Below are 24,562 nucleotides of genomic sequence, written 5' to 3'. Positions count from 1 at the left end.
TGTATCAACTGCCCTCTTTCGAGGTTTACATTGGGCTAGAAAAGCTTTCTGAAGCATCTACTTCCAGTTTCATCTCATTCATCTCTGTTCTTTATAATGAGCTTGCATACTCGTCTCTTTATGCAACAGTATTACAAAACATAATTTCTAAAGTTCTCTACTTGTTCTCTTTCTTGCTGTGTCACAATTTAAAACGTACTAGCTAAGTTGTGTGAAGATGACTTTTGGTATGATCTATGTTCTTCATCCCCCCCCCCCCTCACAAATTGCAACTTCCTCAACATGACTAAATACTAGAAACAGCCAGTTAGCCCGGTCAGTTACCAGCACTTTAGTCACTGTGATATTTCTATTGACTGTGTTACTGGCAGGGCAATGAGTGGAGGACAACATTTGCTGCTCTTGGCAGGTAAGAAGGCTCCAGTGAAACATGAACCAGGATTGATTTGGTTAAAGGTGTTTATGGGATTGTCATGTGTTCATTTTATTATCAAAATTATTATTTTAATTTAATAATTATTATTACCAGTTATCTCATGCTTTTCAGCTGGAATTTTGTGAGATTTAAGAAATGTAGAGGGGAGTAACCGTAGCTGCTGGTGATAGAGGCAATCAATCAAATATATGATTATGTGCCATTTCTAACATTGTTAGAACATACTACAATGTTCTGACATTTAGCTGAGTTTTCTAAAATGTATTGCATTTAACATTTAACAAACATGTAAAAGTTTTCTCTACATAGAAATCACTGAGGTCCCCTTTAGCAAGGTGCTTAACCCTCAGTGCGAAGGACACTGATCTATCAGTGTGAGAGGAGCAGGGCGTTGGCTGAAAAGTCAATTTTCATATATCATCATCACCATCATCCATAGAGAGGACAGAATAAGGTTAAAACTAAATCAGACAAAACTAAATATGTTTGGCACTCTATAATTTCACATGCAATGTATTTGTAATTTTTCTGCAGTCATTTGTAGGTGGGTGGAAATATCACGGCTTTACATTATCTCACCTTAAGCCCAATGCTTTCATGAAACTGGGTTATGGAGCCAATAAACATTTTGTCCTTCTATTAGCTGGAATATGTACATTTACTGAACTTAAAAAAACTAAAGCACAAATAGCAATTGACTTTATTAAGGAACACTTAGAAGTTAAAACGGACTATCCAAATAAAGTAAATAATACTAAATAAATGAAATACCTTTTACACATTTGCTAAACATTTTGTTTAGAAATGTGATTATAATAAAATGATAAATACTAAAAAAAGGCTCAGATATTTATATTTTATATCATTATTATATCATTAAGCCTAAAGCTAGCTGTGGAAAAATTTGCGCCAGTTAAACGTGGAAATGTTATAAGGACATGTGTCCTTACAATAATTAGAATGTCCTGCATTATAAGTGAATTTCATTTGAATGGACTATGTAAAACATAATGAATATTCTGTAATATTAGTGAACTTTGGGTCTTTGGAATAAAAGAGTGATGATGCATGACACAAAAAAAAAGCAATAATGAACCCAAATACTACAAACCTACTGTAGCACAATATGTGAGACTTTATATCTACATAACAATGGTTTGAGTATAGCTACAGCTAGATAGAATAATATGTACACACAGTATATACAGGTTACCGTCCGTAGTTGTTTATTGCCGTAGATCAGGGATCTCAAACTGCCCTCTCTCCAGTCAGTTCAGACATGATGTCAAAAATATAATCCGGCCAGCACAATTATTATTTTTTTATATTATTTTTTCTAGTTGTTTAATAACAAAAAACTACCACTTTATATACAATTAAAATAAAAACGCAATTCTATTTAAAAAAATATATTCAATTTGGTACAAAGTAATGGCAGAGGTCAAAGATGCCTGCAAATAAGAAGAGTGCAGTTTTCGGGCCTCTCTTTGTTGTTTGAGTGCAAATAACAAAGACGATATAAAATGATGGTATAAAAATGAATGGAAACTTCTGTTTGCAAACAAAAAACAAGCAGTGTTAATGATAGACAGAAATCCAAGGAAAAAACAGGATGTTTCAATGACTAAAGACTAAAGAGATCAAAAGGAAGCAGAGAATTTAACTTCTTAGCTCTTGGATTTTAGAGTAAACTTTTTCTTTACAGCTTTACTACAGGTTAAACACATAAACCCTTATTTATTTTAAGTGTCTTTGGACAAAAGTATCAAATGACAGTAAAGTAATGTAATTATACTGTCAATTTATTAGCCGTAATAGAAAGGTTAAAAAATTCTTTATAACTAAATATCAGGTTGAATAAAAACAACTGTGTGGCTTCCATGGGCAGTGACACTGTGGCTGAACAGACAAAATAAAATAGCACCACCTACAGAAACTTTAACTTCTTTAACTGAAAATAAAAAAAAAAAAAACATCACAGCTCTGGACACATTGTTTGAATCACAAGTAATATATTTGAAGATGTCGCCAAAAAAAAACTGATGCCCTGATAGAGGTGAGAATAAAGTGTGTATTACTAGTCATGCAAGAATTTGTTTATTAAAAAATACAAACGTTTGAATTTTGTTACAGCATTTGTGGTCCTGGCAAGATGTCAGCAAAGGCCAACAGGTAAGTTCACACATGTGCAATCCTCCATATTTTTGTATTTTAAAAGGAAGTTTGTTGAACCTGTAGATCATGCACACCTTAGGGTAAGAAAGGCTGCAATGTAATGAGCAAAGATGGATGATTTAATGTTCTATAGCTCTGTTGCAACCAAATCTAACTGAAATCTCTGTTGGTAACACAACAACAAACAGTCTGACTCTTCAAACATGTTACTAATTTCAACTAATTTATCAGCTGTAATTGAATTATCCTGATAATTTATAATAATATAAATTTCCCATTATAGGCCGATAATTTATCTGTCCCGATAAATTGATTAATATTACTGCTGCATTAATGTGTATGTTGCATTTTACTACTGTAGATGTTTAAGGATGAGATCATTACTTATAGAATGCATTGCTGTAGATTAAACAACCCAACAGTGTATAAAGTAGTTGTGTATTATGTATGTTATAAGATCATCACGTTTGTAGCTTCACTGTTCTGTGAGAACTACGTATCTATATCTGTCTATAAAAAGTCAACGTTTTATAAGCTTAGAAAAACAGCCCTGTTTCCAGCTTTGTGATAATACATTACAACTAATACAAGAGGGGATTGTTTAGCTTAAGAAGAAGGATTTCTCAACCCATAAAGGAACAGTCAACCCTTCAGTTTGTCAGAAAAATTCAAAATCATCAAATTTGGACATACACATTAGACAGAAAAAATATATAATCTGACATGTAACTAAAGCTTAAGAAATGTAGTTGAGTAAACTAATATTTGCCTGTGCGATGTAGTGGAAGAGAAGAATGACGTTCCATAATGTCCATAGGTGGCACCAATAACCAGCCCTTTGTAGTTTCTTGAAATGACATAAATTGTAGCAGGTGTCAGAATGCCTATGCTTAACTGTATGTCGTCTTTTCTTTTGTCCCTCCTTGCCTCCTTAGTTTCCATATCACCCAACTTAAAGCATATTTTCTCTGGCGACTTACTTTTTTTGAGCTGTGGCGACAGTGGGACCAGCGTGAAATGGTACTTCAATGACAATGAGGTGAAAACGCAGACTTACAAAACCTGGAAGATAGCAGTTGCTACCTCCAAGAACACCGGCTCTTATCAGTGTGAAAGCAATGGACAAAAAAGTGAAATCTTCTCCATCGAAGTCCTGGGTAAATGTACCACATGAACACAAGTACTAGAGTTCAAACTCCCAAAGGTATAATGGGAGATACGCTATACGTACAAATAATGGTATATTCTATTTATTTACCATTCAGAATACCATCCCAGAGCCTCACTCACCATATTGACAGGCCAGCCAGTGATGCAGCTTCACAGTTCAGTTATCCTGATGCTTGAGAACGACGCTGGTCTGCAGGCATGGAGATGCTGGGTCTTTAGGGGAACGGAGACAAAGAAGATTATGTTGCGTTTGGAGAAGAGCAGTACGAATGTAGTCTTTCAACCCAGGGAACTGACTGTTTCCGAGACCATTTTCTGGTGCACTGATAAACAAGAACAACTAAGAAGTAACCAAATCATAGTCAGGACCTCAGGTAGGCCTACTGTTATTTCAATGCATTGTTGTACTATAACATTTATGTTGCTAAATAAGTTATTTATACATCCAATAGTTATGGAGCAACATAAGCATTAATTTGGTGTCACCTTGCAAATATTAAGTCCCATATTTACTCTCTTTTTACCTCTTATATCTGGCTCTTTAAATGCTAAATGCTTGTTCACCAGCTTATTTAGATTTTTTATGATTTAAATTATAAGGGAAAATTAATCCACTTTATCTTCCTCTGTCAGGGAAGGAAGTATCGCTGGAAATGGATCCCCTGCCTGCTGTAGCTGGGGAAAGTCTGACTCTGTCGTGCCTTGTCTGGGGCACAGATCAGATCACCCACACTGTTTTCTACAAAAATGGTACAATACTTTTGCCAAATGCCAAATTTACCCACACAATCTCTAAGGTGACAGAATCTGACCAGGGAAGTTATAAGTGTAAGGCCATCTTCACATACGTGGCCCGCACTAGTGGATCCCCATACCAAGTGGTCTCTGATGATCAAGATGTGTTCGTCCAAGGTATGCATATCCAAACAACACTGTTTGACTGCAGCGACTGCTGGTGTACTGAATGAATAGACATCTTTTAAAATTGTTCTACGCATGTGTCCTTTTTCAGAGGCTTCTATGAAGGCGGATCTCTCAGAAAACATAGGCATGTCATGTCGATGTTCACATTGTCCCAGTGATGCCTCCTATAATTGGTACCGCAAGAAAGATGATGGCCAGCTATGGCAATTTCTCGAGAACAACAACGGATTGATGATGCCAAAAGAGAGTGGTACTTATGGGTGTAGAGCTGTGTTCAGGAACGGGATGTCTTTTTTCAGCAACAGTCACGTTTGTGAGTTCCTGCTTTTGTTCCTGCTAATGAACTTTGACACTTTCCCATACAGACATATTAATAAACATTAAGTCGTTGTAATTTGTGACTGGAGAGATTAACCTTGATGATGTCGTCAGGGTTAATCTCAACTCTGGTTTGGAGACTTTAAATTCTCGATAGAATACTGGACACACTGTTTGAGTCACAGTTTGTTACTAAAAGGGGTATGTGGAATTTGAAAGATGTGGGCACTTACCAGGCAAGAAGGGTCTATCTAAACGACGATGTAGAGTTGCATTATGGGAAATGTAAGATACAGTGTTTTTGGATCTTGTGCTGTACTTTAACTTTAAAGTCACGATATCTCTGCATGTGCTGCATCAATTTTTTAATGACATTCTGGCACCCCAACTTTGTGGAAGTGTAATACTAAATCACTGGAGTACCCCTCCAGTGCGACTTCAGTTTGGCTATGGATTATTTGGCCTGTTTCTAATGGTAATTTAACTAATGAACCATTGCAGTGTCACAGCCACAGAGATTTCATATTCATGATATGTTCTTTATGTTCAGTCTCTGTTTTAGATAAACCTCCGATCGCAACCATTCTAGTAGTTGTGGTAATCGTGCTCGTGGTTCTGGGTTTGGCAATTTCAGCTGGAGCTTTTTATGTGTGGTATAAGAAGAGAGACACAAGAGGTGAGTAACTACTACTTGTTTTCCACTTTTCTGTAAGCACACTGAAGGCATCACATAGCACTTCTTTTCTTTTAATAAGGACCAATATACGAGGATGTGGCAATGAAGTTACGAGGTGATGACAAATATGAGACGCTCCAAAAAAGAACGGGCGGCGAGTACGACACCCTTAACCCAGAAGCACCGCGCACAGAGAGGAAAGAGGGTGAATATGAACCACTGAAGAAAGGGGAAATGAAAGCTGAGGTGTACCACACCCTGGGGATGGAGGGGGCAGCAGGAGGAGAAGGTGGATATGAAGCACTGAAGAAAGAGGGCATGAAAGAAGGGGTATACCACACCCTGGGGATGGAGGGGGCAGCAGGAGGAGAAGGTGGATATGAAGCACTGAAGAAAGAGGGAATGAAAGCAGAGGTATACCATACCCTGGGACCAGAGGGCGCAGGTAGAGGAGGCGAAGCAGTAGGTAAGGAAAAAGAATATGAGGTAGTGAAGGAACAGAAGTTGGCAGAGGCAGAGGAGCAAAAGACTCCGCTATAAAGGGAAAGATAGGTCTCAGCAGCTTTTATAGGTAGAAAAATCACATGCCACAAACCAGCAAAGTCAGGTGATGTCTTGGTCACAATCCTGAAGTTCAAATTCTATGACTAAAGTTGTTAGAGCTGTGAAGAAAACCAAGACTACCAAATAACAATAAAAAATCTTGTATGTTGCATAGCACAGCAGCTAACTACAACAAACAAACCAACAACTTGTTGCCATATTATTAATAATATTAATCATCTCGGTTACATGGAATATTCTGTTAAATGTAAATGTAAATCACAAGTTACCAGAATGTAAAATTATTCATTTTGTGACAGTCAAATGACCAACAACAAATGTGGAAAGTAAGCAAATCCTTACATTCAGTCAAGTTGTATATATTATCTGATACTCATTTTACATATACTCATAATAACAGCATTACACATGTTTTCATTTAACTCACTCAAACTTTTTTTCTAGTATGTTAAATAGATAGAGTGCTTGTGCTTCATCAAACTATGATAAATCTGCTTTCAGTGATGGGTAAAGGGTGAACAAATTCACTTTTTTTTAATATTTCCTTGTAAAGTCATACAGTGTGATTGACAAAAACCTCCTGATTGGATTTTTGTATCTTATAATGTATTTGCCATACCAATACTTTGTAATGTTCTATTATTTGTGCACATAACAAATGCTGTATTACTGAATAGATTGTACTTTATATTCCAGTGCATATGTTGATCAGATATATGAGCTTAATCTGCAGTGCAAATGCAGTTGCTTTAGATTCTTAAGCTTCATTCCTGTTGTATTTAATGTGCTGAAATAAATGTATTTTGACTAAACTTGGTGGTTTTTCTTTTTTTATTATTAGATTTTAATTCCAATGAAGGTTCAAGGATCAAAATTTATATACGAAACAAGTCAACAAAACTGGTCTTTCGACGATCCATACAGCAGAAAGGTAGCATTAGGTCATGACAACAACCAGTGCAGTCAGTCCAGAAACACGAGCGGGAAACCCCAGTTCAACTTCTGGGGACTGTTGGTCATCATGAGCAAAAACCTACCACCATTTCCATATAACTAATTACAAATAAATAGACCTAAATAGACCTGGGCCCTTGTCGGTTCCAAGAGATGCTTCCTCTGAAATCAGACATAAAGTGGGCAATATTTTCAAAATATATATAAATACTTGAATAAATGCTTTGAAAGCTTTATACATACAGTTTACTGGTTGGCCTTTTTCTAATAGGAAGTACATGGTTGTTTAGCACTGACGCTGCAGTTACAACTAGACCTACAGAAAAAGGCAGGTGTTATGTTCTAGGACTACGTACCTTTGAATGGAGCAAATCTCTTGTGTTTCAGAGAGTGAGCCTGTTGTTGTATTACAGTCATGTAAGGCCATGGCCTTTACCTGTTAGTCCACATCCAATGTCTGCTAGTCAGCTTACAGTGTCCATATTTAAAACCAAGGAGTTTATCTGATGGCTGAAGGTGTTATAAGGCCACAGAGAAAGAGAAAATCCTTACAAAATGAGAGCCTGTGTGGATGAATTTACCACAGAAATATAACAGAGGACAGGGAATCATCATCAAACAATTCATGTTAACTACTGTAACAAGATGGCGATTCCTTACTGACCACACTAGCTATCCACCGGTTAGGAAGGACCTGTTAGCTTATGGAAGAAAAAAAATATATATGTATTATTTTGTCTTCCACAATAAAGAAGGCACTATGGAAATTTGCTATAGAGACCAAAACTGTTTCTTGTACTATGCTGAGCATGTTTATTTCTGCTCTTAAGTAAGTGTTAATATGAGGCCTTATGGAGATTGACTCACTTGTGGAGGTGGCCTTTTGAGGAAGTGCAGTTTTGGGCACTTAAGTGTTGGCTTTATTTTCTAGCCACGGAGGTTGCCGCGTAGGCTAACCAATACCAAAGTCCTTTAGAAGGCTACACAGGCACTCATATAATTGGAGTTACATCCAAATAACTAATATTTCCCCACTGGCAGATGGATGCAGGATAATCCTATTGATTTTAGAGACCAGAGCAGGACAGTGAGGCTATCCCTTGCTCTAGTGCCATCAAAATCTATTTTTCTCCTTCACTTCCATGCTCTTATACTTTAGCTCATGATCAATATGCTGTCTAGAGAGGAGTACAGCATTATGGGTAACATGATACCACCGTATCCAAAGGCATAAAGACCAGCATTATTTGTGCCTGAATCACGCATGGAGTAGAGGAAAGTTAAAAAAAAGATGAAACAGATGCTATAATAATACATTAAAAGTAATCACTGTAATTACCTATTTTTTTTAGCCTGCATAAGCATTACATGGCAAGAATATCTATAATTATTGTACAAGAATGATCACCTCTAGGTTTTATTATACAATATTTTCCACATGTACATGATTTTTTACATATACAGCTTTAGTTTACAATCCAAAACAAAACATTTAACAATAAATGAATGAAAAAAAAAAACTTTTTAAAAACCTTTACATTTAAATATTTACTCTATCACTGAACTCCACCCATGATCTAACACAGGGATATTTTTTCATCTTCAAACCTTAATTTTGGGGCTAGCTAGATACATTACATCTACCACCAAAAGAAAAAAACAAAAAAACAAATTGCATTGTACAGTGAAACGTCATTGTTTGTTGTCCATTATCAGACTTTCATTTTTAATTGGTCTTTTGTTTACTGATCATTTAATATCTTCAGCTTGCTGCACTATAAAATAAAGCGAAGGGTAACGAAAGTGTACCTTTAAACAAGATCGACTAAGCTCTACGTGTCTAACATTCTCATATTCTTTCATTTTGACATGTGCTACATAACTGGCACCACACAACAGCCTCGGCTCAGTGTATTTTCTGCTTTGCCACCGCGACAGAGAGCATAGACTGGAAACTGTTGAGGTTCTTAGGATATATGGTGCTCTTACTGATGTTTACACTCAGAGCATGAAAGCCTAAAAATAACAGTAACATGATATATATATATAACATTAATGAAGCATACATTACATGTAAAGCATATTGAATAAATTCAGATGTTGGATTTTGAAGAGAACAGTCTCAAAGAGACCTGATAGAAATGAAAGTGGCTCTAAGCTATGCAACTAATTTGATAGGGGATTTGTTATTACCCTGGATAATCACATTCCTTCTAGTCCTATACGAGGCATTTTTATTCCCCCAGTTTGTCAGCAGGTAGACAGGTTCGAGGCCTATGACATAAAACATTTTTTCTTGAGGAAATCAAAATCCTGCATCTACAAATGTCAGTATGGGCTATTTAGACCTCACAGAAATCTGTGTGCAGTAATATTTGCAGGTGTTCAATTACTTTCTCAGTAGATGAGTAAACCAATACTACAGAGCAAGATATTTTGTTGTATTGGCACAAGTAACATGCTTTTTCTTAAAAGTGTGCACATTAAGGAAAAAACTTTAGGAATTGTGTACCATTATGTGAAAACCTTGTAGCTCCAGTTTTGGTAATTTCCCGTCTTAACTTCAGTGGAGGTGGAAATTCTACAACCGTTTATAAAACATTTTTAAAACCAATAAAACAAACTCAATAGCTTTTCACCCAACAACAGAAATGTGCTTGTGACCAATGTGCACCTAGAGAATTGTAATCTTGAATGATTCAGATATAAGTGAGAGGCATACAAATAAAATCCAAATCCTGTCAGATAATATAGAAATTCCTACAATTATTACAATGAATAAACATCAAAGAAAGCCACACCAGGCCTAAAACACGGCCCTCCACCAAGAGAGATTGCAGGGAGGCCGATGAGTCCTAAAACACTCTTACTTAGATTGTCTGTCACACAACGTACACAATTGCAATCACACACAAACACACATTTTACATTTACTAATGTCTTCACCTTCATTGTGGAGTTTCTTTGAATTCAGTTCAGTTATGATAATACAGTCAGACTTGCTGAAAATGGTCCCCTCCCGCATTCCATTTTAAATCCTCACTTTCAAAGTTCTTCATGCCATCAGGTGAAACTCCAGACTGTTGATGTACTGTTTCTGCCTCACTAAAGGCTATGGGCTGAGGGTCTGCTGGTTTTATGTTAACTATCGGTCCCCCTCTCCTCCATAAAGGTAATTATTGGTTCCAGCTGGTTGGACATATTCCTCAGTTTTGTCCCAGTCTGAGACCCAACCTCCTCCTCCTCCTCCCATGCCTCCGCCTCCGTTGGGATCCGCTCCCTGGTTCATGGCTCCGTAGCCTGCTCCGCCACTTGTGCGATACAGCTCCTCTGTCTCGTTTGCCAGCTCATCCTCATCCAGGATTCCACATTTCTCATCGCTCAGCTGCTCTGGCTCCGCCCAAGCTTGCTTCTCTCCTGATGCAAAGAGGCCTGCAGCACAGAGACAGACAAGATCCATCTGTTTTTTACACATTGACTAGAAGGGCAGTAAGAGACCGCAGACCTCCACCAAGGCCAATAGCCCGGTCACTATGATATGGAAATCTGTTAGAGCAACCACTCTATATGTCTGTATTAATTACAATTGACCTATCTTTCAATATTAATTCAATGATTTGGATCTGCTCCAAAATTGAATGTGTTCTTTCTTGGCCTGTGGTACATCCTTCCACCAAGTGTCATGACAATCTGGCCAGTAGTTTTTCTTTAATCCCACTGACAAACAAATAAAAACCTAACCTTACTGATGGGGGTAACAATGCACACGTTGTTGCATACTTGAACACACTAATGCTCTGGTTATTGAAGATAAGTAGCAGTAGCAGCAGGAAACAGTGAGTTCAAAGAAATTAAAGGAGGAAAATACACACCATAGAATATAACACCTCCGTAATGGACAAGCGAGGCAATAAGAAACACACCCTGCCACTCCTCCCGTGTCTATCAAAGGAGGGTGAGAAGAAAAAAAGAGGAAGAGAGGTTATAAGCATGAAAAAAATTGTGCGCTGTATTTTCCATTATGACTTTTATTAATTATATTCTAAAGTTCTAATGATATTCACACATTAAATCGAACCAACCAGAGAGCCTTGCACATTTATTGTGTTCTAATGTGCTTTCACTCTGCATCCCTTTACTCTGCTCATTCAAACTTGAGGCTCAAACACCTTACTTCAGATTCAGCACATCGTACATGGATTCTGGTCTATTGAGCAACTCTCTGTGCATAATTATATTTACGTCTGTTCCTCTTAAAGGTGGGGTATGCAATTCTAGATAATGTGATTCTAATCTAATACACTTTTTTTCAATTTCAGAGAATATTTCCTCATGGTCTGCTAGCTTTCTGCTCGAAGTGGATCAACACTAACTTGTTATTCCAGCCATTCCAGCCAGGGATACTTGGCCATGGACATTTAGCTTACTTTCTAGTTTGCAAAGATATGCTGTTGTTGTGATGTTAGCTACAGGAGAGTTGCAAGTAATGCTGTCTGGAGGTGGTGTGTTGGCTCTTGGAAAACGTCTCATCGTCTCTGGATGCAACAATTTGCTAACTCACAGCATAGTTAACGTTAGTTACATTACTTGATCTCACTATATCATGGTATTTATCAGAATATTGGATTTCTCCAGAATCGCTTACCTTACCTTTAAGTGATACATTTCTCCATGTAAAACTACTGGATGTGCAAAATGGTAAAATTGAAAATAAGTCTTTCTGAGGAAGTGACACCTCTGCTGTTGTTTTAGATAAAAGAAACATGTTCTATGACCAAACTCAGTTAGAGGTGCGCTGTTTATATACGCAGTGGCAGGCAAGTTTGCTCCATAATGGTAATAATCCATGGTAATAACAAAAACACAAAATAAGAACAGAAATGTGTTTTGGGGTGTATTTTACACCATAAGTTCTCACCTTATGCTTTGTCATGGCACCAACTATAAGTGGGCAAACCATACCAGACAAAGTGCCCACACCGTTGGAAATACCCATGAGGATACTAGCATAGCGCGGCGCTATGTCCAGGTGGTTGACATTGAAACCTTAAGAGGAAGGATAAATACAATATTAGCAAATAAATGATAGGAACTTGTTTATTTATTCACAAGCCCTACAAATTCTGCTCACCACTTAAACATTTGTGGCTGAAAGTTTTTAAAGAACAAGTTGATGAAAAAAGGGGGGGGTTATGGATATTTTGAGACAGTATTAATGCATGGAACAAAATGTGAACAGTTATTTAAAAAAATAACAAAAATATGGTTTCACCTGAAATTGCAAAGCCTGAGAAACCCACAGCCAGAACCAGGAATGTAATGGCAACACCTTTCGTATGAGAGAAGCCCACTACCAGAAGCAGGGTTGCCTCCATCCCAAACCCTGATGCAGACAAGTGAAATAGCACAGACACGAAACAGAAAATACTTTTATGTGTTATAGGAAACAATAAGTTTCAATGCAAGATGCTTATGTAAGTCAACTGAAAGCCATTGTTATTCATCTTCCATTCTCTTCTCCCTTTTCAAAGAATGCTGTTGACTGAACAGTAACCTAAAGTTGCTCCAGTATTGACAGCTTCCTACAAAGTGATACGTACACTGTATGCTTCTTCATTTCGCTGCTATTGATTTCTCTCTGTAGTATAAAAATAGCCGACAGAGACAGAGCTTCTGTTTTACAGTGAGTCACCATTTCTCTTATGCAGCAAATGTTTTCTCACCCCTGCTTACTAAATACTGTAGTTAACCCCATATTTAGCCAATGGGTTACTGTGCAGTTTGTCAGTTTAGCTTGACTCAACCAGCCTTATGACTAAAAATATTGTGCTTAGAAAAACTTCAGTACTAACATGACTAAAGTTTTGATCTCTTGGAAGACGAAGATTATTGCGGCTATGTGTTCCCTCTTATGCATTTCTAATTTTGCCTTCAGTTCATTTTGGGCCTTTCTTACCTCCACAGTTCATAAGTTTCCTGACGTTAGTTGTGGTCATAATGTGGTTGGAGCGCAGATAGTCAGCAAGCTGGCCACCAATGGGCACGATAATGGTCATGACAAGGTGGGGAAGTGCAGAAACTATGCCCACCTAGATGAGAGAAAAAACATTTATTTTTATGTAATGGGTCTGAGACATCTGTGGTTATGGATATAATCACCTGAATAAACCTGGAAAGAAAAGTTTCTATAGTTTTGCCTTTGCTCAGCAGTGTCACGGTATTATGTATATGGGAACTTACCGCCCACATCTGGTTTCTGTTACCTTGCTAATCTCGAACCCAAACACTTCCTCGAAGTATGCAGGCTGGCTGATAAGCAGCAAGTAGAAAGTCCAGCTTCTGCAAAAATTAGCCACAATGATAGCGTACACTGGCATGGACGTAAAGAAGGCCCTCCACGGTGTGTTGAATTTCTGTAACACAGAAAAATGCATTACTTATTTAACTGATTTTGTATTGAAATTCTAAAGGCTCTGACTTGTTTCACCAACATACATGCACAATTGTTTACTTACTTATTTTCATTAGTATGTAAGTATGAGTGACAAGGACATTGTGTGCAGTAAAAGTATGGTAAATTGATAGTTTTGCTTGAATGCATGAAAGCAGACACAAATGAGCAGAGATTAGCACTAATGTGGAGTTTCTAAATGTATCTTTGGTGCTTGTGATGAAGTAACACCCTCTTAAGCTCCACCCAGGTTTACTTCCTTTTTACTCTTGCTTTGCTTTGCTTGTTTACCATCACACAATCTTCTTGCGGCCTTGACCTTAAATGTATCTTTTCTAACATTATGCATAAAACAAAAAAAAGTACTAGCATAGTGATATTTCAAATATAACTTGAAGTGACAGGGCAAGTCACATCAGTACTGGTCAACCAACGTGACGTGATACAGTGGCTGAATCACATTGTACCTGAGAAATCGTCTATGTACTGACCGTTACTGTAAATTGGGCCGTCTCGCCAATGCTTTCCTCAATGTATTTTCTCTCCTCCTCAGTGATGGTGGGATGAGCTGCTGGACTTTCGTATGACACCAGGAACCAGAAGCAATACCACATGACCCCAAAACTTCCTGGGGGGGGTTGGAGGAAGACAGGCAGGCAAGCAGGCAGAGGAGAGAGAAAGGGTAATGTAAGTGTCAAGACTGGAAGGAAATGTCAAAAAGAACACACTGCAAAGGAGACACCTTGACTGCAGCTGCTGCCTCTGTACGGGCAAGGATGAAATGTTGAATTCATACATAATAGGTGATGGGTTTTTTCTGTTTCTCCTATTTATGGTGCTGGCCTTTTGCAGTCATCTTGTCCTTTGTGTTTCGGTATGTGTCAGCATTATGTGTTATTGTATGTTGTGCATAGTGATGGGTGTGTCTACACAATTATTGAAATCAGCAGTACTTCTGATGTGTATGTTTGTGTAGTTTCCCAAGTTACAGTGTGTGTCTAAAAAAAAAGTAGCCCCATTGTAAACTACATTTGATTTAGTTGACATCCAGCCCAAAGGTCAAGGGTCTCTTACCGTAGACGTAGAAGACTGATGACCATCCTGAGTACTGGACTAGGATTCCAGCTAATGGCATGGCAATCACAGCACCAGCATAAGAACCTAGAAAAAAAGAGAAGCATTGTGTTTAGGGCATTGTATTGGCATATTGTGTCACTTAATCTGGCAGATTTTTTCACAGAAATAGTACAAAATGCATCTTCAGATTGCTTGTGTTACATAAAACCCAAAGATTGGACAAATTGTTTGGCATTTTTGCTTTAAAAAGGGGTTTAATCAATTCTGAAAATAGTTAACTAAACAACTAATTGATTTGAATTGTGGCTATGTTAAACTATTAATAAATGATAACAAACATTCATTGTTTAAAGACAGACAAACAGGTACTGTCATAATATACTCACCACAAAAGGCTGTGGTGGCCAGGCGACTTCTTTCAAGAGGTGGTGCCCATTTTGCCCAAATACCATGACAGGCTGGATATGAAACCCCCTGTAGGATAGAGAAGAAATTACACCATGATAAATGTTCTAATCAAAGTGCAACATGCCCATTGCTTGTGTTTAATAGACAAAAGCACCTCCACAAGTCCTTGACAAATCCTGACAAGGATAACACAGCCAAAATGCATCCGTGCTGCTGCAGGGATGAGCATATTCAGGCAGGACGTGGCCACTATAGCAAAGCCAAACACTCTGGAGGAGGAGGGAATGGAGAGAGGAAGAGACATTCAGTATATATACAAGAATGTGCAAGTATTCTTTCCATACCATAAATAGTGGATTAACAGACCTGTTTGCTGCAAACTTTTGACAAATGAACCCTCCTGGGATTTGGGTTACTATGTATCCCCAGAAGAAGGAGCCGTGGATCATTCCCACTGTTTCTGGATCCCAGTCAAACTGAGCTTTCTGTTGGGAGACACAGGGAGACAAGAACATGAGAAAAAGATCAATCATATGATTGAATTAGAGTTTGAACCCTGAAATGCATTAACGTCTAATACCGTACCATTAGATGTAGGTGGGTTAACAAGCCTCTTAACTGAGGGAAGACCAATCAAAACAACAGAATTGATACAACTGATTACTTGTCCTACTAGGTAATATATGCCACCAATAGAGTTATCACCAATATGCCTTCACATCAGCTGTGTCAAACCTTTAACAACTGACTCTACTGACTGTAACCTCAACTGAGAGACTTTATGATGATCCAGTCCTTTGTTTGACCAACCAATTTCTATTCAACAAATATTTTTAACAATAATAAAGTTTTGACGCTGAAAAACATGTCCTTGTGTATCTTGCTTTGAAAACGGCAAGGACCTTTCCCTAACTCATGCAAACTTGGAAATGCACTGTTTGTTTGTTTTTTTGTATATTGTAACATTAAGATTTTCCTTATTTGGAATTTAGCTCTTTTGGCTGTATGGTGTGTTTTCATCCATCACTCTTGTCATACATAAATAATCTAAAGACACAACATAATAATATTTATTTTGCCTTACTGTTGTTGACTGTGTCATTTAGGTCAAGGTACCACAAACTTAGACCACTGTTCCCACCTCATCTGCCGCCACTCACCACTATGACCTCCTTGTTGTCTCTGAAGATGGTGTGGCTGTTGACCATGCTGACGATGGCCACACCCAAGTTACACCGGATACCAAAGGAGATGCAGAATCCGATGCCAGAGAGGATGGCGATGATGTAGCGCCTGGGCAGGCCGAAGCATGTGCAGTCCACCACGGGCATCTCCTTCTCTTCCACCTGCTCCGGCCGGCCCTCCGCCGACAACTCAATGGTCTCACCATTTTCCTGCTTCTTCTCAAGAGCTCTGTGAAGAAGTGAATGGAAAATGTAGTATGTAAACTAATGTTTAGACTCAAGTCAGTCACTTGGTTGGTCCTCTACCAGAAATGTATATGATCTAAACTGTCTTCAAAGGAAGTAAATCTGTTTTTAATTGTGTAATGTAACCAAAAGATTTGTACTTTGTCTTTTTGGTTTGACATGATTGCCTGGGCTACCAATCATTTTAAACCTTTTGCAATGTTGTATAGCAACCCTTTCCCTATCAGGATAGCTTGCCACCGAAACAATGGGCCTATTTAATAAACTGATTTATGCATAAATCTCTAAGTAAAGACTAGACTTGACGTAAGTAAGTCCTTTTCCTGCTGGTTATGTAGGGGCATTTCAGTTTGGGATGAATACGTGCTCAAGCCTGAGATTGGAATAATCAATTAAAAGTGTGAGGAATTAATTGCCAGATCCAACGTGTTAATTAAAAACAGCATACGATGTTAGTAAGTAACCATTCCTGACTAAACACTGTGTTAGCATTGTATAAGGGGAAATCGCTGACTGTAAGGCAGGTGTTAATTAAGTTAATTTGAGATGTATAGATCACAGGTGTGTAGGTTCCAAATGGGCTTCTGAGAACCTGCATAAGCAAAGTTTTTTGTCCCCAGTATCTTTTATGAATAGAAGAACAAAGTCAGAAATTATTTTAAGACTAAGTTCAAGTGTAAATCTATGAACATTTTTATAAATGTGGCCCAACCTTGACAGTACATACCAAAACACACTAGACATTTCAGGAAAACCCCCAAAAGTCAGTGTAGTGTTTGCTGATTCATTCCAACCTAACAGCTACTCAGAAATGTTTAGGGGGACAGGAAATAACTCCTCTATAACAGTTATTGAGCCTTCAAAAGACTTAACATTCACTCTTTCTATATTGTGGATTTTCTTTCAGTGAGATCAGTCGGTAAGTGAGACACCTAACTCTGGTTGCCACAGTGGAAACAGATCCTGTCCTGAAGGGCTTGTAGACCGACAACTTTGCTTGATAAAAGTGCATGATTCATGTTCAGACAATTTTTCTTGCTGTCAATTTGACCGGTAACTCCAGCATCTTAACAAGAAACAGTCAGCACAGTTGTCTTGTCAGCCCACAACCACTGGAGCTCACTGACATTACTTTGACTTATCCTGTCTCCTTAAGGTGTTAATATACTGGGTATTTTATGTTTTTTTGCAGACATTCATCTCCTGGCAGAACCGGCCCACAGTGAAGAATACAATGCGAGTACAAGACAAAAATGTTTGAAGAAAGCTCCTCTTATCCTTCCAAACAAGGTTAACTCCTCTTTTTCTGCTCCTGCCTGTAACCTGTATGCATATGGCTTGCTAAGAAACCATGACCTCTGCAAGCCTCCAGTCTAGCAGGCATCAAATATGTATCTAAACGCTGCGGATCATCTATTAAACATGACATGTGCAATGCTGAGTTCTCGAGACTTGAGCACTGCAGGTCCAGAGCACTGAGCCCCTTTTATATATCGGCTTTATTTATTATACATACTTAGGTTATCATAGTTAAAAGCATGTATCCCTATGGCATTTGTCTGGTAAATGTAATTTATAACCACTGTTGAGAGATATATACAATACATGAGAGTTTCAGTCAACTCAGCCCTGCAGCTTTTAGCCAAAGTACAACCCCCAATGTTGCAGAGCATGAATAAAGCTTGGAAGAGGGGGGTGGGGGTGTATTTTATATTCTACTTTATTTTACAGCTGGTTGTACAAGAAAGAATAAGATCAGATTTGACTGGATAAAAATGAACCATAGCCACCCATTAATAACACTCTTACAGTGGCCATTATGAACATTCATCATGGGTGGGATGAAAGTCTGGAAGAGGAAGAGCAAGTATAGACTGTATGTCACACTGCTGTGGGATTTACATCATATGCACTTATTAATTATAAAATATAATAAATATAAACTTCCTCAGTGACAAACTGAATTAACTGTGAACCAGAAGTAAGTGATAAGGCAAAATACATAGAAGGAGGAAATGATAGATACATTTTTTTTGGTGGGTGAGCAGCTTCTATTGCAGTGGTTCCCAAACTGGGGGTCGGGACCCCCACTAGGGATCGCCAAAGCTTCACAGGGGGTTGCGAGGCCCTCTTGATTTTAAGGGGTGTAAGAGCACAGTATGCCCTATATATCAGCATTTTGCTCATTCCTGTGAAGAAAACTAAATATTATTTTAAAGTTTTAAGACCTGAACACAAGCTTTTTTACAGAGCTTTCACTTTCTTCTAAACGGCCTTGTCATGCATTAGAAAAGTGTGCAGCTAAAACAACCAAAGAGCTAATAAAAAATGCCCATGCATCAGATAGAATAAAACACTGAATTTGTCAAAAAAGTTCTTAAGTAGTTAAATAGTTTCTTTTTAAAATAGAAAATAAATACACAATACAGGAAACTCATCTCTGATGCAATATTTAATAATCTGTTCAAAATTCATGCAAATCAAAACATTTCATGCAGTTGTTGAGTTCACTATTTAGGTTCATTGTACAATGTATCAGTTGTTCTGTCTTATTATTGTTATATATTGAATATAATATGAAATATGCCTCAAATATGTCACTTAGTGAGGGGCCGTTTGTTGACTCAATGATAAAGAAAAAGGGGTCCCTCAAGGAAAAAGGCTTGGGACCACTGATGTATTGGATTGAATGGGCTGCCGTGTTTAAATCGGTGAGTAGAAAATGTGGTTGCTGTGTACAGTGTATCTCCTCTGCATCAGGATGCTGTGCCTGAAGGTGTGTGAGAGCCCCCCCAAACCTGTTAAAACTGCTCACTCACTGTACAGCAAACACAGAACCCATCTGAAATGTCTTTAATTTTCTTTAGTGTTGTTAGACAAGCCCTCACCACAAGATCTATTTAACTGCGTCATGTAAACACAATATTTTCATAGCATGCAATGAGCTCAGCTTAACTGCTGTTATGTAGCCTGCAGTAAGGTAGAAAGACTCCACTGCTAACTGTAAGATTTCAAGACACATCAGAACTGGAATATCTTGTTTCCCTTGAACTTTATTTACCTTATTTATATAGATTTTATATCTTGGTAATTTGTCCTCATTAGATAGTTGGAGGTGCAGAGAGACAGCAGCGATTTATACTGATGTCAGTCAATACGCACCCCAGAATCTCTCATTTGTACATCCATAGATGGTGCACAGCGTCAAGACCACATATCACTTGTCTCACAAACCTTACTCATTTTGTATATCCAACTTACGTATAGGCCAACCTTACAATCTAATTCAGGTGTATTCTGTTCGCTGTATGAGACTTTGTTCCTCTGTGTACTTGAACGAACTCTGTCCTAAACCAGAATGTTACCACTCTTATCAACTCACGAGGGATGAGGATCACAATTCTGAAATAAAAGAAAAGCACCATCTGATCACTAAAGCTATTGAGGCAACCAGTATTGCAGCTTCATAAGATCTACATCCTGTGGAGATTTAAAAATGACATGGATACTAACATATCAAGTGACAAAAAGACTTGGATTGGCTTTTATGTTCCTGCCAACAAACCTTTTATTAAAGTAGTCAGCTAAAAACACTAACAGTAAGCAGACTGGGAAATAACAACTACACAATTATGAAACATACATGCTCTATTAGTTACTGTAAGCAGGGGTTCTAACAGTCTCCGACACTGATCAAGTATTAATGATTCTCACTCTTGAATTATTAATATCTCTGGCTCTCTTGGACTATTTTTGTCTGAGTGGGCCTCTCTCTTCATTCTTCCTGTCTTCTCTTCATCTTTAACGCTGCCTTTTTACCTTCAACTCCCCTGACTCACACAGTCTCACACACAATTCACAACATTTCCTTCTTCTTCAACACCAGTTTCTTTCCCAATATCCAGAGGATGTCCACATGAAGATTTCTTTCTCTGCAATACAATAGATAAAAAGATGTACGAGCCCTTTTCACATTTTTCCTACCATATACCATATCTGCTATCTGCTGCAGTGACTTTTCATGACTGACCCCGAGTTAAAGAAAATCCGTTGTAATCCTTACAAGCTAGCTGACCTTCTCTGTGATGCACTCGTCGCACGATGAGGAAAGGTCTGAGCCCGTCTGGGAGCCAATTTAGCTCAGTAAGAAAAGTGCTCAGTTTTGAATCTTGATGACTTGTTAGAAAGCTAAAATTCAGATGACCTATTCTGCAAAGCGAGCATTCGTGGTTCTCACTTCCAAGTTAATCTCTTAATTCATATATCAAGGACAAATGTCAGCTTGGTTCAGAGTTGAGTCAACAGCTTGGAATCAGTGGTTGGATAAGAGAGTGTCAAATAAATGGTGTAGATTGTTAGAAAGATTGAAAAGCTCTTTGTGACCATATTATGAAGGACCTACTAAATGGAGTCTAGCAACACAAAATAGTTAGAATTTCAACTGTGGACTGTAGTCACAGAAAAGAAGCCCATTAAGGGACAATTTGCAATAGTCAAATACATTGAATGGAAAGAATACTGTAGAAAATAATTTGAAGATGTACATATCTCAGTTTCAGTTATACTGAGGCCAATTCAATCAGGAAAAGGATTCAGACACAAGATGCCTGAAGAGCACAGAGAGGAATCCCACAGTATATATATATATATATATATATATATATTGATAATAGAAGTTAAAAACATTCTCTTATTTTAAGGTTCTCAAATGTGACAGTGCAGTCAAATACCTAAAATAAAAAAAAGAATGAAAATAAAAATGAATAAATAACTAAAAATAAGCACAGGCGGATGCTTTCTCTGTGTGCGCCCGTATCGCGTGCAGGGAGCAGGGCCGGGGAACGGGCCGGTGCGCGTTACGCACGGCAGCAAGGTACCAAGGGAGCACCTGAGAGCACGTGCCCCTTCACGGAAATGAAAGCTTATAGGCCGCTGCGGGCTCTGCCGTAGGTCGAGTTGCCTAATCCTGGCTGGCTGTGAGGTGCTGTGAGGTTCCCTGCGAGGGGAGGGAAGGTGTGGGTGGGGTGGGGGGTGGCACAGTGGCGAGCTATCGGGCTACTTAGGGGGAGGAGGGGATGAGAGAGAGAGAGAGAGAGAGAGACGTGGCCAAGGTGTACGGACTGCAGGGATTTACGTGGGCCGACAGCTTGGACGCGCAGAGGCTATTTCTGGAGAGGATTTAAGTGTTTAGACGCTACATCAAATCCCGAGAGAAAGAAAGGGGAGTCTATCGACACCTTTTTGCGTTCAGATATCCATCACTAGACAGACTCCCGACTATCTCACACTCTTTCCCGGCAGGGAAGGTGTGCCACGCATTTTTTATTTATTTATATATTTGCTTTTGCAGCGTATTTCCATGTGGCCCTGGTTGGTGGAAGTAATCTAAAACTCACATTTGAATTATTTGCGGAGGTGTCTTGTGGGTCTAAAGTGCCACATGGTGTCTAAAAAGATCACATTTTCTACGATGTTCCGACCTTGATCTACTTCCCCAGCCCACCATCACGCTTTTCAAAAGTCTCCCTAAGCTTACTGTCCCATATTGACAGGTGTGCTAGAACCACAGGCCGCAGAGCGCGCTCTCAGGGGCCTGTCTTACACCGAACACAGTGATTCGCGGTGAGTTTGGAGGAAGTAGACAACCACATTAAACATAGTGTGAAATGCAAAACACATCCTTTGATTGCTCAGTGACAAACCTCCAGGTATATAAGACTGTGACAATGACAATGTGACAGCACTGCAGAAAAAACCCTGAATGAAATGAATCTAGCCATCGACCCAACGCTTCATCTTACACTGATAGAACAGTTTTCGGCCTTAAATGAAATTTAATTCTGTTTATTTGTTCCTCAGAAACAAAGGCGGATGCTCACTTGCATTTGTTCACTCATTGCATGGGAGGATTTGGTAAACTCATTTTAGGTTTTAGAACATTTAAATAATTTCCCCCTGGCATTATTAAAGTATTTCTGATTCTGATTCTGATTTGTGTGCTCAGTAAGAATAATTGTAACTTTTTGATCAGTTATTGCAAAACTGCAGTTTCTTATAAAGTGACCAATGAAGTCTGCAGTTTCTTATGTGGCAGACTCAGTAGCCTATATAGGGACAGATGTTGTGCCAGGTCATCCAACCTCACACTAATCCAGGCCTCTGGACTGCTTGATCTTCAAATGGGCACTTTGATTTTTTTTTTTTTTAAGACAAATACTTACATTAAATTATGTTTCAGCAACTATGGGCTGTCCTCCCGTAGCCTAATTTAATAGCAAAAAATTAACTTTCTTATCAACACAAGAACGCAGCTGCTTTTTCAGCCTTTCAACATTTTCTGGTTGTAATTTGTCCCGGAGAGATTTTACATACCCGTATATTTTCCCGAGAGTCTTGGCTGCCGCGACCTTAAACCTGTCCGGCCGGATCTCCATCCTCACGACTCCAGGATCCAACCAATGTGCAGTCTTTGCGCGCTCCCGACAGAGCGCACAGCCTTCTCCTCTACTCCCTCCGCCCCGTGATTCTTACTCACACATAAAAAAAAAACAACAACTTGATTTTACTTGATCACCAGACCCCTTAACCCGCAGTTTCCCCTAGTCAGCGACACTGATTGCCCAGATTTAATTTGCTTCAACTGGCTTTATATAAAATCAACCGATCAAACATGGTCAGCCCCACTTTGCCAGAGTCCTTAACGTCCAGATGAACTTCTTGACACTCTTTGGTGTTTGTAAAGGTTTCGCAGCCCGCTGGAGGAAACTTTCGACACGATTCGTGGCCAAACGGAGTCTCTGGCCGTGGTCCTGAAACCAGATTACCGCTGCCTGCGCGCTAATCTCTCCAAGTGTGTGTAGTGAGTGGAAGGTAGCATGTCACTTCCTTCCCCGCAGCCCGGCGTTTTAAGCACTGACTGTTCAAGCAGCGGCTATTCTTGGACCACACAAGCCTTGAATGGAGGGAGTTGGAGTAAACACTGTCCGATCGAAGCATATTAACAGAGTTCCCAGGTATTTGTAACACGGGAGGGGCAGGTTGCTCCCGGAACGCTGTTGTGGTCCTGGGTTGGACTGCTGATTATTTGATATTCTTAAAACATATTTTAAAAAAGACAAAAAACCACAGATCCACAGTTAAAGGTAATGTAAGTCAGAAAAAAAGGAGACTCTCGTTTATAAAACAATAAGATCCATATTTTTTTGTCGTCTGAGCTATGCGTCCTGAGCTTCATTCCAACAGTGGCAGAGCTGCCATAGCGCATCTTTACTGCAACACCCTTTTATATGGATGTGTGAGAACTACTGGATAATTTTAAACAGTGATTCGGGACATGTGACTTATGAAGCTAAATAACAATTAATAGCAAATTATTAGCAACTTACTCTGGAAAGCAGATTGAAGCAAACTCATATTTTCTGGATATTAGTGATTCATCTAACAAGAACATAGTGGAGTTTAACAGAAACATTTTGCACTGCAGTTATAAGTTTGTGCCTGTCCCCATCTTCGAACAACCCACCACTGTGCAGATTGACTGAATGCATGCATGGCTTTAAGTATTTTAATTTACTTTTTTATCCTTGCATGAAAAGTGGTGCACACAGATGTTTTTTGACTCTGATAGTTGAGGTCCTGTGGTGCAGCTGAGTCTGCAATAAAGTCTAATAAAACATTCTTTACATGTCACAGAATAAAAAACACGTGTAAATAATAAAATGAAAGATGGCTGAGTTCCATTTAGCTGCTTCAGTTTCGGATTACTGGTATCTGCATGCTGGCTCACTGTCATGGCTGACTGAGACACTTAAACAGTATGGAGCCACTGTTGGCAACACCTGTGCCTCAAGTTATAATAGCTGCTGTGAAAAAGGGCCTGTAGCTACTGACATACACATTTGATGAAAAAGCATTCAAATCTGTTCAGTATCTCTTCATTGTGTAAGCTCACAGTCACTGCGTGTCAAATCCAAACCAGT

General features: G+C 38.8%; 2 protein-coding genes across 3 annotated transcripts; one reads left to right on the top strand and one right to left on the bottom strand.

Moving 5' to 3' along the window:
* Positions 1-278: 278 nt before the first annotated feature.
* LOC127373650 (uncharacterized) lies at positions 279-7,075 on the top strand. Of its 2 annotated transcripts, none has more exons than XM_051418301.1 (8): positions 279-409; positions 2,570-2,608; positions 3,547-3,768; positions 3,877-4,155; positions 4,415-4,693; positions 4,794-5,018; positions 5,586-5,699; positions 5,779-7,075. In XM_051418301.1, exons 1-8 carry the CDS (start codon positions 376-378, stop codon positions 6,237-6,239), a joined length of 1,653 nt encoding a protein of 550 aa, XP_051274261.1. In that variant the 5' UTR covers positions 279-375; the 3' UTR covers positions 6,240-7,075. The 2 variants fall into 2 exon arrangements, with proteins under 2 accessions (XP_051274261.1, XP_051274259.1); XM_051418299.1 differs by having other exon boundaries at positions 5,574-5,699.
* A 1,546-nt stretch (positions 7,076-8,621) lies between these two features.
* On the bottom strand, positions 8,622-23,822 carry LOC127373725 (vesicular glutamate transporter 1-like). The gene is made up of 13 exons (XM_051418445.1): positions 22,956-23,822; positions 16,314-16,566; positions 15,520-15,638; positions 15,308-15,422; positions 15,132-15,219; positions 14,743-14,829; positions 14,160-14,296; positions 13,481-13,630; positions 13,174-13,306; positions 12,490-12,600; positions 12,136-12,263; positions 11,090-11,159; positions 8,622-10,649 (listed from the first exon to the last, which is right to left on the bottom strand). Exons 1-13 carry the CDS (start codon positions 23,015-23,017, stop codon positions 10,363-10,365), a joined length of 1,740 nt encoding a protein of 579 aa, XP_051274405.1. The 5' UTR covers positions 23,018-23,822; the 3' UTR covers positions 8,622-10,362.
* Positions 23,823-24,562: the final 740 nt, after the last annotated feature.

Source organism: Dicentrarchus labrax, unplaced genomic scaffold (genome assembly GCF_905237075.1).
Source record: "Dicentrarchus labrax unplaced genomic scaffold, dlabrax2021, whole genome shotgun sequence".
Lineage (NCBI taxonomy): Eukaryota > Metazoa > Chordata > Actinopteri > Moronidae > Dicentrarchus > Dicentrarchus labrax.
Note: the sequence above shows the minus strand (reverse complement) of the source record. Positions and strands in the feature narration are given on the sequence as shown.

What these genes read in the sequence shown, in the direction of transcription:
- LOC127373725 (XM_051418445.1), bottom strand. Translation starts at nt 23,017, where the DNA reads ATGGAGATCCGGCCGGACAGGTTTAAGGTCGCGGCAGCCAAGACTCTC. An exon ending in TTTGTCAAGGACTTGTGGAG is followed by an intron (nt 15,220 to 15,307) that starts GTGCTTTTGTCT and finishes TCTATCCTACAG; the next exon opens with GGGGTTTCATATCCAGCCTG. An exon ending in CGGCCCAATTTACAGTAACG is followed by an intron (nt 13,631 to 14,159) that starts GTCAGTACATAG and finishes TCTGTGTTACAG; the next exon opens with AAATTCAACACACCGTGGAG.
- LOC127373650 (XM_051418299.1), top strand. Translation starts at nt 376, where the DNA reads ATGAGTGGAGGACAACATTTGCTGCTCTTGGCAG. An exon ending in ACATTTGCTGCTCTTGGCAG is followed by an intron (nt 410 to 2,569) that starts GTAAGAAGGCTC and finishes ATTTTGTTACAG; the next exon opens with CATTTGTGGTCCTGGCAAGA. An exon ending in ATGTCAGCAAAGGCCAACAG is followed by an intron (nt 2,609 to 3,546) that starts GTAAGTTCACAC and finishes TTGCCTCCTTAG; the next exon opens with TTTCCATATCACCCAACTTA.